The sequence below is a fragment of the Podarcis filfolensis genome, assembly GCF_964270895.1.
Source record: "Podarcis filfolensis genome assembly, chromosome: 16".
NCBI classification, from domain to species: Eukaryota; Metazoa; Chordata; class Lepidosauria; order Squamata; family Lacertidae; genus Podarcis; species Podarcis filfolensis.
In genome coordinates, this window is record NC_139620.1 from 683,353 (window position 1) to 695,406 (window position 12,054).

General features: G+C 49.3%; 2 protein-coding genes across 2 annotated transcripts in view; both read left to right on the forward strand.

Annotated features, from left to right (window-relative positions):
* LOC310751719 (uncharacterized protein) overlaps nucleotides 1-12,054 on the forward strand; it is a 950,206-nt gene that overhangs the window by 259,608 nt on the left and 678,544 nt on the right. The window lies entirely within an intron of this gene.
* The window catches only part of LOC310751649 (sodium/potassium-transporting ATPase subunit alpha-2), a 46,412-nt gene that overhangs the window by 30,329 nt on the left and 4,029 nt on the right, over nucleotides 1-12,054 (forward strand). The window contains exons 13-21 of the mRNA XM_083591043.1: nucleotides 1,160-1,335; nucleotides 2,637-2,773; nucleotides 3,193-3,343; nucleotides 4,607-4,775; nucleotides 5,744-5,898; nucleotides 7,337-7,460; nucleotides 8,599-8,744; nucleotides 9,684-9,814; nucleotides 11,544-11,645. Of these exons, the coding sequence (XP_083447169.1) occupies nucleotides 1,160-1,335; nucleotides 2,637-2,773; nucleotides 3,193-3,343; nucleotides 4,607-4,775; nucleotides 5,744-5,898; nucleotides 7,337-7,460; nucleotides 8,599-8,744; nucleotides 9,684-9,814; nucleotides 11,544-11,645 (1,291 nt within the window). The remainder of the gene's footprint in view (nucleotides 1-1,159; nucleotides 1,336-2,636; nucleotides 2,774-3,192; nucleotides 3,344-4,606; nucleotides 4,776-5,743; nucleotides 5,899-7,336; nucleotides 7,461-8,598; nucleotides 8,745-9,683; nucleotides 9,815-11,543; nucleotides 11,646-12,054) is intronic.

A 12,054-nucleotide genomic window follows, 5' to 3' on the forward strand; every position in this document is an offset into this window, starting at 1 on the left:
TCACCGCAACTTCTGACACCACGTTGCACCATTGCTCAGGGAAATTATGGCAGAAATTGCCAGCATTTGCTCCTTTGTTCTATGCCGGGAACAGAAATCATTCCACTGGATACAACCAGCGTTCGCTGTTGTTGTTTTCAAACTGAAACAATAAGTCATTGATTACTGTATTTTTCTCTCTATGAGACGCACCAGACCATAAGATGCACCTAGTTTTTGGAGGAGGAAAACAAAACAAAAAAATATTCTGAATCCCAGAAGCTAGAACAGCAAGAGGGTTCTGGCTTCTGGGATAGCCACGCACAGCCTCTCCCGGGCAGCGGGATGAAGGCTCCCCCAAGAGCTGCACTCCCTTTAAAGAGTGCGTGGAGTGTGTGTGTGGCTCTTGGGGGCTTTTCCCCAAGGAGGGAGAAGGGCAGCCATTCTCCCTCTTCGGGGAAAAGCTCCCAAGAGCCACACACATGCTCCACGCGGCTCTTTAAAGGGAGCTCTGAGCAGAGTCTCCCGCCTGCATTCGTTCCATAAGATGCACACACATTTCCCCTTACATTTTAGGAAGGAAAAAGTGCGTCTTATAGAGCGAAAAACACTGTATTTTCCCCTGCATTGTGTTTCATAGAATTGTAGTGTTGGTAATCCAGACCAGCCCCCTGCAATGGAGGAATCACAGCTAAAGAATGCTGTATTGTTTTTAACACTCCATTGGAAGCCGCCCAGAGTGGCTGGGGAAACTCAGCCAGATGGGCGGGGTATAAATATATTATTATTATTATTATTATTATTATTATTATTATTATTATTATTAAAAAAGAAGGATCCCTGACAGGTGGCTGTCTAGCCTCTGTTTAGCCCGTTCCGCTCTTGCCACCAGAAAGTTATTCCTTTGCACTCAAACAAAGGGTGCATAATAACACAACAATAATGTAACCATAACGTATTTAATTACATTTAAAAAAATCCGCCACTGTCGACATCAAGACAGATAACATAGTTTTATTGCCCGAAGGCAAACTGCAGCACAGTGGAAACAGATGCAGAGGGGGAAGGGGCTAGGAGGTGGTCTGGGCTGCTGGCAATGGAGCTTTCTCTGTGTTGGGGAGCAGAGTGGGCGAGTTCTTGGGGTCTCACTCTCCCTCCGTCCGTCTCCGCAATCCCACAGGTTTCTGCCATTACAACCTCCCCGAAGACCAGTTCCCCCGAGGCTTCAAGTTTGACGCGGACGAAGTCAACTTCCCCACCAGCAACCTCTGCTTTGTGGGGCTCATGTCCATGATTGACCCGCCTCGGGCCGCCGTGCCGGATGCCGTGGGGAAGTGCCGGAGCGCCGGGATTAAGGTCAGCCATGCTGGGGAGAGGGGCTCCGTCTTCTGCCCTCCCGCTCCCCACCCCATACGCCCCAGAGAACTGGACTAAGACCTGGGAGACGAGGGGAGGAATCCCCCACTTGGCTGTTGGCCACCACTGCCTCTTGTGACAGAAGGAGGACTTGACTTTAGAGTTACCAGACGGATTTGCAGATCTGTCCCCGGACAAATTCCGTCCCCGGAATATCCCCAGATTTGCAGATCTGTCCTCAGGAAACGTGGCAGTGGAAGTCTCAGCAGCCCAGAGCCAGCCTGGTAGCGCAGTTGGCTCACTACTGTGTCAGGAGCTGCTCACTGCCGTGGCGCCCGCCATTTTTCCTCTCCGGAAGTTCCCATATGATGTGTCTTGCGTGCAAGGGGGACTTCCGGAGAGCAAAGATGGCAGGCGCCACAGCCGCAAGCAGCTCCTGAAGCCAGCCAGAGCCAACTGCACTACCAATGGCTGGCCAGCCGCAACTCCCAAGCCTCCCCTGATCTGTCAAAAGAAAGGGGGAAGGGGGAAGATTGGGGAAGGCTCGGGAGTCACAGGTGGGCAGCGCACCATTGCCCAGGAGGGGCGCAAGGCATGCGGTTTCTCTGCCGGGCAAGGTGCAAAGCCCTTCTTTCGCACCCTGTGAAACATAAATGCACAGAGATTTATATCTAGATGCTAGGATAGAGATGATAAGGAAAACAGGAAGACACAATGAGAGATAAAGGAGGTCCTGTGGGTTTGCTGAAAGTAAATGTCTTCTTCTTGTTGCTGTTTTAGTGTTTATAGTATTAACTTGTAAGATATGGATTTGTTGTTGTTTTGTTTTTGTTTTTAGTTGTTGTTCCTTTCTTTAGTTTTCGAATGTTGGTTTTTGTGTGTTGTGTATTGTTATTTTTGGATATTTTTCGTGTTGTTGTTGTGTGGAAAATACTAATAAAATTTATTTTTAAAAAAACCTGGGCAATGGCGCGCCAACTGCCCGTGACTTCCAAGCCTCCCCCGATCTCCTGCCCCCTTTGTTTTGACTGATCGGGGGAGGCTCAGGAGTCGCGGCCAGCCATTGCGCAGGTTTTTTTTTAATACAATATGCATGTGTGCTTGGGCCCGGGGTCTTTTGCCTCACCATCCCCACCACTGACTCCCTGTTGCTACTCAGCTTCCAAAAAAAAAAAAGTGTCCCCGGATTCATTAAAGAAAATCTGGTAACCATACACTTTATCTCTCCTGAATCTTGCAACCTTTGGCTCCACTGGATGAGGCTTTTGTCCTGATTGCTGTCTCTGCCCCTGTTCCCCCAGGTGATTATGGTGACCGGCGACCACCCCATCACCGCCAAGGCCATTGCCAAGGGGGTGGGCATCATCTCTGAGGGAAACGAGACAGTGGAGGACATCGCTGACCGCCTCAACATCCCCGTCAACCAGGTCAACCCCAGGTAGGCCAGCGCTTCCGTCCCTGGGCAGCCCCCGCTTCCCCTCCTGGCCTCCTCCAGCCAGGTATCTCGTGGGCTTCCTTCGCCAATGTGGAGAGCCAGTGTGGTGTAGTGATTAAGAGTGGTAGACTCGTAATCTGGGGAACCGGGTTCGCTTCCCCGCTCCTCCACCTGCAGCTGCCCTGGTGACCTGGGCTAGTCACACTTCTCTGAAGTCTCTCAGCCTCACTCACCTCACAGAGTGTTTGTTATGGAGAGGAAGGGAAAGGAGATTGTGAGCCGCTTTGAGACTCCTTTGGGTAGTGATAAAGTGGGATATCAAGTCCAAACTCCTCCTCCTCTTCTTCTTCTTCTTCTTCTTCTTCTTCTTCTTCCTCCTCCTCCTCCTCCTCCTCCTCCTCCCTGGCCCCCTCTCCTCACAGGGAAGCCAAGGCTTGTGTGGTCCACGGATCAGACCTCAAAGACATGACCTCTGAGCAGCTGGACGAGATCCTCAAGAACCACACGGAGATCGTCTTTGCCCGCACCTCCCCGCAGCAGAAGCTCATCATCGTGGAAGGTTGCCAGAGGCAGGTGAGGCAGATGCTCTGTTTTCGTTTTTTGCCAGGCACACAATCATTTTGTTTTATTGTTTAATTTTCCCACCAATGCTATTTGCCAGTTTGCAAGGGGAACCCGCTCTGAGTCCTTCCAGGACCTTGCAGTTATGAGCCTGGATACCTGGATACTAGTAGAAGAGAACTCATGACAGGTTTCAGCTTCAGGTGAATATTCTCTCCTGTGAAAAGATTGAGGAAAGCCAGGTCTGGACGTTTAGAGACATTTTCCCTAGGGGTTGCTTTGTATGACCCTGCAATGATCATCGGAGGCCTTTCGTCATGTGCCTCTGATACGAGAGTGGCAACATGAGAAAGGGCCTTTTCTGTGGTGGCCCCCCATTTGTGGAATGCTCTCTCAGTGAGACTTGCTTGGCGCCTTCACCACATATCTTTAGGTGCCAGGCGGAAACATGTCTCCCTAACCTGGCTGTTGGCTGATTAAACAATCATTGGCCTTTTAAATGCATTTGTGAAAAGAGGGTTATTGATTTGTTTCTGTTTTATTAGGTATTTTGTGGTCTCATTTTGTGAACTGCCCTGTGATCTTCAGTTGAAGGGTGCATACAAATTTTAATAATAATAATAATAATACAGTCATACCTCAGGTTACAGATGCTTCAGGTTGCATTTTTTTGGGTTACGGACCCGCTGAAACCCAGAAGTACCAGAACGGGTTACTTCCAGGTTTTGGGGGTCGCACATGTGCAGAAGTGCTAAATTGTGCTTTGCGCATGTGCAGAAGCACCAAATCGCAACCCGTGTGTGCGGAGACGCGGGTTGTGAACGCTGCGGGTTGAGAACGTGCATCCCGCACGGATCACGTTCGCTACCCAAGCGTCCACTGTAATAATAATAATAGCAAAAACAACAACAACAATAATAATAATAATATTTGGGTCAATGCTTCCTGAGCCACTTTCCCACATCTCTACCACATACAGTGGTACCTCGGGTTAAGTACTTAATTCGTTCTGGAGGTCCGTTCTTAACCTGAAATTGTTCTTAACCTGAGGTACCACTTTAGCTAATGGGGCCTGCTGCTGCTGCCACGCAATTTCTGTTCTCATCCTGAAGCAAAGTTCTTAACCCGAGGTACTATTTCTGGGTTAGCGGAGTCTGTAACCTGAGGCGTCTGTAACCCGAGGTACCACTGTACATCAGATACCGTAGATGCTATCATTCTGCACCTTCTCCCAACGTCTGGCGCTGACCCCCATTCCCCCCTCCCGTTCTTCAGGGGGCCATCGTGGCCGTGACCGGGGACGGGGTGAACGACTCGCCCGCCTTGAAGAAGGCCGACATTGGCATCGCCATGGGAATCGCCGGCTCCGACGTCTCCAAGCAGGCTGCGGACATGATCCTCCTGGACGACAACTTCGCCTCCATCGTTACGGGGGTGGAGGAAGGTGGGTGGAAGGGGCGCCGGGTCAAGCCAGGAGGCCCTGCTGCCCCTCCTTCGCCCACCCCTCTAACCCCCTCGCCCCATATGTGCCCACCCAAGTGATTTATCAGTTTTGTTTATTTTTTTTATAAAAATTTTATTGGTTTTTTAACACATAATAATATACAATACAAAACAATACAAAAACAAACAAACATATAAACATGTATAATTTCTTCACATTTTTTCTTAAACCTTCTTTCATCGACTTCCTCATACCTCCCCTTTCTGCATCCCTGTTTTAGAGTTTTCCAGCAAGCCCCAATGTCAACTTATAACACTTTTTTCCCCTTTGAATCCTTTTTCTCATATCCAATTATTTGTCCCCGCAATTCTGTTTTACCTGACCCAAAACATTTTAGCACTCATTAATTTTGCAACAGTTCTTGAGATAAACTTTAAATTTCTTCCAATCTTCTTCCACCGTCTCTCTCCCTTGGTCGCGGATTCTGCCAGTCATCTCCGCCAGTCCCATGTAGTCAATCACCTTGGTCTGCCACTCTTCCAGTGTGGGTAGTTCTTGTGTCTTCCAGTACTTTGCTAGAAGTACTCTTGCTGCTGTTGTAGCATACATAAAAAACGTCCTATCTTTCCTTGATACCAATTGGCCCACCATGCCCAGGAGAAAGGCTTCTGGTTTCTTCACAAATATGCATTTAAGCACCTTCTTCATTTCATTATAAATCATGATTTATCCGTTTTGTTTAGGCCTGCCCAGGCATGTAGAATTGCTGGTGTATGTTTTCATTCATTTTTAGTTTGTCGCTGATTTTGTCTTTTGAATGTTTTAAAGAGCTGCTTTTACTGGTGATTTTATTATTTCGTTATCACTGTAAACCACTTTGATGGTGGTTTGTTTGTTTTTACAATTAAGAGGTGTATAAATTTTGTGAAACAAACAAACAAATGGCGCCTCCATCCTCTGCCCGGCAGGTCGCCTGATCTTTGACAACCTGAAGAAGTCCATTGCCTACACCCTGACCAGCAACATTCCAGAGATCACCCCTTTCCTGCTCTTCATCATTGCCAACATCCCTCTTCCCCTGGGCACCGTCACCATCCTCTGCATCGACCTGGGCACCGACATGGTAAGCGTCACCAGGGCCCAGGGAGGGGGGCAGGAGACAAAGGAGGTTGCATTTGAACAAAATCTTGTGATCCATTAGCCAACGAAAGGAGGTACAGTTCTATGCATAATCTGAATCTGTGGTTCCCAGAGTGGGCAGCATATACAGCATATATTTCATAGTAGCTCATTCCAATCATCCACAAAATTCTGAAATCGAACCCTAGAGCTTGCAGAGGTTCCCGGGGGGAGGGGGCAAGATCCTGCTCAAATGCCAACCCTGAAACAAACCCTGTGTGGTCAAGAGCACCTCTCCCACATGTGGGATGTGAAACACAAGAGCAGTCAAGTACAACCTTCCTAGAGTGAACATGTTTACACACATGGGGAGGAATGTTTGTCCAGCCAGCAGGTCAACTTCCTGTTTCCTTCTGGGCTGGGACAGACTTCCTCTGCATGTGACTAGAGGTGGGCGTGGCCTCACCTGTGCAGGTAACGACAAAAGCACAGGGCAGGGCAGCCATCTCTCTTTTTGACTACATGCGTTGAAGAAGTAACATCTGCCTAGCCAAAGATGCTCTTTTGGCCTCCAGCCAAGAGAGGACAGTCTCCTTATGGGATAGTTTCCAAGTGTATGTTACTTTTCTAAACTAAGTCTGCCTTCTGGGATCTGATTGTGAACAGAATGTGAGTGAGTAAACTCTTTTTATACTTTTATAGAAGACTGTCATGTCTTATCTTTTATGAGGGAATAAGGGGAAAATACCAGAACAGTTATTCTAGAGGCTTTAGTCAGCCTGAGCAAATGCATCCGCTGTGAGTTTAAAAGGGGGAATTTTACTCTGCTAAATTGTGAACTTGTTAGCACAAGTTGGAAAGGCTATAGTCAAACAATGTATCCTCTCCTGCATCCCTGAACATTCCCACATACCGTATTTTTTGCTCTATAAGACTCACTTTTTCCCTCCTAAAAAGTCAGGGGAAATATGGACCGAATGCAGGCTGCGCAGCTATCCCAGAAGCCAGAACAGCAAGAGGGATTGCTGCTTTCACTGCGCCGCGATCCCTCTTGCTGTTCTGGCTTCTGAGATTCAGAATATTTTTTTCCTTGTTTTCCTCCTCCAAAAACTAGTTGCATCTTGTGGTCTGGTGCATCTTATAGAGCGAAAAATACAGTATATTTCATAGTAGCTCATTCCAGTCATCCAAGAAACTCTGAAATCGAACCCTATAGCTTGCAGAGGTTCCCGGGGGGAGGGGGCAAGATCCTGCTCAAATGCCGACCCTGAAAATAACCCTGTGTGGGTTTTCAGTCAAGAGCACCTCTCCCACAAACATGGGGATCATCCCCAAAATATTAACAGTGGGGAAATGGAGCTGGCCCCCTCCACAGCCTTATTTCTGTTTCCGGTTCTTGCTGCCCCACTGAAATTCACACCCCACTGCTCCTTCTCCCTTAGGTGCCGGCCATCTCCCTGGCTTATGAGGCTGCGGAGAGCGACATCATGAAGAGGCAGCCGAGGAACCCCAAGACGGACAAGCTGGTGAACGAGCGTCTCATCAGCATGGCCTACGGCCAGATCGGTGAGGGGCTCCCACTGCCAGCAGCCTGGCACAAAGCACCCAGTTTCCAGCCCACAGATTGGGGGATAAGAAGGGGAGCGCTGTAGATGCCACCATGCCACTGTGGTTAGAGTATAGGACTAGCACCGGGGAGAGACCTGGGTTCGAATCCCCACTCGGCCCTGAAGTTTCCTGGGTGTGAACTTGGCCAGTCACTCTTAGCCTGACCTACCTCACCAGGTTGTTGTTGTTGTGGGGACTAAATGAGGGGGGGGGGAGAACCACATGTGTCACCTTGAGCTACTTGGAGGGAAAAGGGCGAGGTATGAATGTCATAAATCAGTGGTTCCCAATTAGCTAAGCGTTGCAGACCCCCTGTTTTTTAAAAGCCAAGCCATGGATGCCATACTTTTTTGGGGGGAAAATTGATATCTCTGTGGTAGCCACAGACCACCGCGCTGGGGTCGGCAGATCACCACTTTGGAACCACTGTCCTAAATCAATATTGCAGATGGGGCACAACAGAGACAGACACAGCCGCCAGTAATACAACGTTATGTAATAAAAAGCATAATATCACTAGAACGTAACACTATGACCAAGCTGTTAATTCGGCATCTATCAGCATTTAAGCAAAATAGGGTAGGTCAAGAAAAAGAGAGTCTGATGACTTCACACCCCAAAGGGGCCCCAAAGCTGAATACCACCTTCGCAGGCTGTGATTTAGCTGATTCCTACATTGCAGAGAGGGTTGGACTAGATGACTCTGGGAGTCCCTTCCAAATCTATAGTTCTGTGATTCTATGAACTTCTACACACACACAACCCCGCCCCCCATTTTATGCCTAGCCAAAAACTTGTCCATCTCTTTCGAGTTCCTTATTAACTTGAATTCTCTTAATGATTTGTTTTTATATTTTTCTGGTGAACTCCTTACTCAGGGTCCCTAGGGCTGGCTATGGGGAGGCAGGTGAAAACCTCACACACCCCCATGGCAAACCCAGACAGCCTCTCTCTCCTGCCGCCTCCATCTTCCCCTTCTGCAGAAGGGACAGGCCAGCCACTGAGGTCCCCTGGCGCTTCCTGCTGGCAGAGCTTTGCTCAGGTGCCCCTCCGGAGGAATGACTCTCTCCCTCCCCACTCTCCCCTCTCCCCTCAGGCATGATCCAGGCCCTTGGGGGCTTCTTCACTTATTTTGTCATCCTGGCCGAAAATGGATTCCTCCCCTCCACCTTGTTGGGCATCCGCTTGGACTGGGACGACCGCTCCAAAAACGACCTGGAAGACAGCTATGGGCAGGAGTGGGTGAGTGGGGCGCCCTCTTCTTGTTGAGGGGGACTCTGCATGGAGATGCAACATCATCCCTCTTCCTCATTTTAAAGATTTTTTTCTTTTAATACAGCAGCATTGACATCATAGTTTGGAGGTCCCAGGCCCTAAGGAAGTCAGACTATCCTCCCCCAGGGCCAGGGCCTTCTCAGTGGTGGCTCCGACCTGCTGGAATGCTCTGTCCCAGGAGACCAGGGCCCTGCAGGATTTAACCTCCTTCTGCCGGGCCTGTAAGACAGAGCTATTCCGCCTGGCTTCCAATTGGAACTAAGCCTGATCTTTTATTCCCCTTCCTTCCCTCCCCCTCCCCTTTTATGAAGATTCCCCGCTCTGAGACCCCACAGCTAATTCTCCCCGGGTCCCCTCGCTGGCCCAAATGGGACTAATTTAGCCAGCTAGCCCTGGCGATCATCTAACATTTATTGGATGGATTTTCCCAATAAATTGATTTTTGAATCCTGAATTGTTATTCACGTTTTATACTGTATTTTATGTTGTTTTTTGTTGCATCAATTAAGTGTTTTAAATTTGTTGTTAGCTGCCCTGAGCCCGGTTTTCTGAACCCAGAAGGGCGGGGTATAAATAAATTATTATTATTATTATTATTATTATTATTATTATTATTCCCTCTACTCTTCTTGTCACCTGCTGGAAATATTTTTGTTTAAGCCTGTCCAGATGTATAGAAAACCGATAGCGCATTTTAATCTGTTTTTCGTCTGTTGTTATTTTTAAGTTTTTGAAAGTTTTAAATCACGGTTGTTGCTTTTTTATCGTGATGGTTTTATTGCTTTATCCTCTTTGGAGACAGAGTGGGGTGGCCCCGTCGGGTGTTTTTGAGCTGCGATTCGCGCATTGCAGGGGGCGTTTGAACCGGGTGATCCCACAGTTCTGTGGTTCTTTCTCTCTCTGCAGACCTACGAGCAGCGGAAGGTGGTGGAGTTCACCTGCCACACGGCCTTCTTCGCCAGCATCGTGGTGGTGCAGTGGGCCGACCTCATCATCTGCAAGACCAGGAGGAACTCGGTCTTCCAGCAAGGCATGAAGTAAGTCCCAGCCCCACCCAAAAATAGATACGCCTCTGAACTTGGAGGTTCCATGTACCTCTCCTGGGATGTGGGTGGCGCTGTGGTCTAAACCACCGAGCCTCTTGGGCTTGCTGATCAGAAGGTCAGCGGTTCGAATCCCCACGATGGGGTGAGCTCCCGTTGCTTGGTCCCTGCTCCTGCCCACCTAGCAGTTCAAAAGCACGTCAAAGTGCAAGTAGATAAATAGGTACCGCTCCGGCGGAAAGGTAAACGGCGTTTCCATGCGCTGCTCTGGTTCGCCAGAAGAGGCTTAGTCATGCTGGCCACATGACCCGGAAGCTGTACACCGGCTCCCTCGGCCAGTAAAGCGAGATGAGCGACGCAACCCCAGAGTCGGTCATGACTGGACCTAATGGTCAGGGGTCCCTTTACCTTTTTAATGACAGTAAAGAATCATCTCAAAACTTGTTCTGATACAAGTGTTTGCCAGAGAGCAGAGGCAGCCCCATGCTTCGTCCCCACCCAAGCACTGTTTTGCTCCTCACATTCATTTCAGCCACAAATCTTTAAACACCCTAAATTAATAGCACATCTGAGAGCAAAAACTCAGGGTGTTGTATGTTTCAAAGGGGACGTGGGTGGCGCTGTGGTCTAAACCACAGAGCCTAGGGCTTGCCGATCAGAAGGTTGGCGGTTTGAATCCCCGCGACGGGGTGAGCTCCCGTTGCTCAGTCTCTGCTCCTGCCCACCTAGCAGTTTGAAAGCACGCAGTGCAAGTAGATAAATAGGTACCGCTGCGGCGGGAAGGTAAACGGTGTTTACGTGTGCTCCGGCATTCGTCACGGTCCTCCGTGTGCCAGTAGCGGTTTAGTCCTGCTGGCCACATGACCTGGAAAGCTGTCTGCGAACAAACACCGGCTCCCTCTGCCTGAAAGCGAGATGAGCGCCGCAACCCCATAGTCGCCTTTGAGGGACTTAACCATCCAGGGGTCCTTTAGGTAAAGGGTAAAGGGCCCCCTGACCATTAGGTCCAGTCGTGACCGACTCTAGGGTTGTGGCGCTCATCTCGCTTTATTGACCGAGGGAGCCGGCGTACAGCTTCCGGGTCATGTGGCCAGCATGGCTAAGCCGCTTCCAGCGAACCAGAGCAGCGCACGGAAACGCTGTTGACCTTCCCGCCAGAGCAGTACCTATTTATCTACTTGCACTTTGGCGTGCTTTTGAACTGCTAGGTTGGCAGGAGCAGGGACTGAGCAACGGGAGCTCACCCCGTGGCGGGGATTTGAACCGCCGACCTTCTGATCGGCAAGCCCTAGGCTCTATGGTTTAACCCACAGTGCCACCCGCATCCCATACCTTTCCTTTTTTACCCTGGTTCATAGCCAACTAATCCCTGATCATAGAAACCTATAACTGTGAAGTTGTAAGGGACCCCCAACGGTTATCCAGTCCACCCCCTGCAATGCAGGACTTGCAGCTAAAGCACTCCTAGCAGGTGATCGTCCGTCGGAATATAGGTAACTGCCTTCTCCTGAGTCACACCCTTGCTATGCATCGAGCTCAGGATGATCTGCACTGACCGGCAGCAGCCAAGGAGGGTCTATGGGGCTTCAGGCAGCTTTCTGTGTTGTCCGTACACGATGTGAGCAGGAGCAAGCTGAGGGGTGGAGCGCCTAGTGGTCCTCAGTCCTCCTGAGCTCCTTCCTTGTGACCCCCACCCCACCCTCCTCTCTCTTTTTCCCTCCAGGAACAAGATCCTGATCTTCGGCCTTCTGGAAGAGACAGCCTTGGCCGCTTTCCTCTCCTACTGCCCTGGGATGGGGGTGGCTTTGCGCATGTACCCACTCAAGTAAGCTCCCTGTCCAGACCTGCTTGTGGGGTTGGATCGGGGGGGGGGGCTTTGTCTCTGCCCCTTAGCCCTCTCTAGAGCAGAGCTCAGGCTTGTGGGGTTTACTAGAGCCTATTCATTCATTTGCACATCTATCTATCTATCTCTATCTATCTATCTCTATCATCATTTATTTATTTATTTATTTATTTATTTGCACAAATATTTGTATACCGCTGCGTTGTCAAAAAATGCCTCCAACTGGTTTAAAATGCAATACCACACAATAAAATCCATTTTTAAAAAATGAATCAGACATCAATGAACAATCGTGGGAAGATGTCTTCTTAAGCAGCTGCAGAATAGAAAATGTTTTCAGCCGGCATTTAAGATGTTAAAGACGGAAGGCGTGCCTGCTTAATCTCTAGTG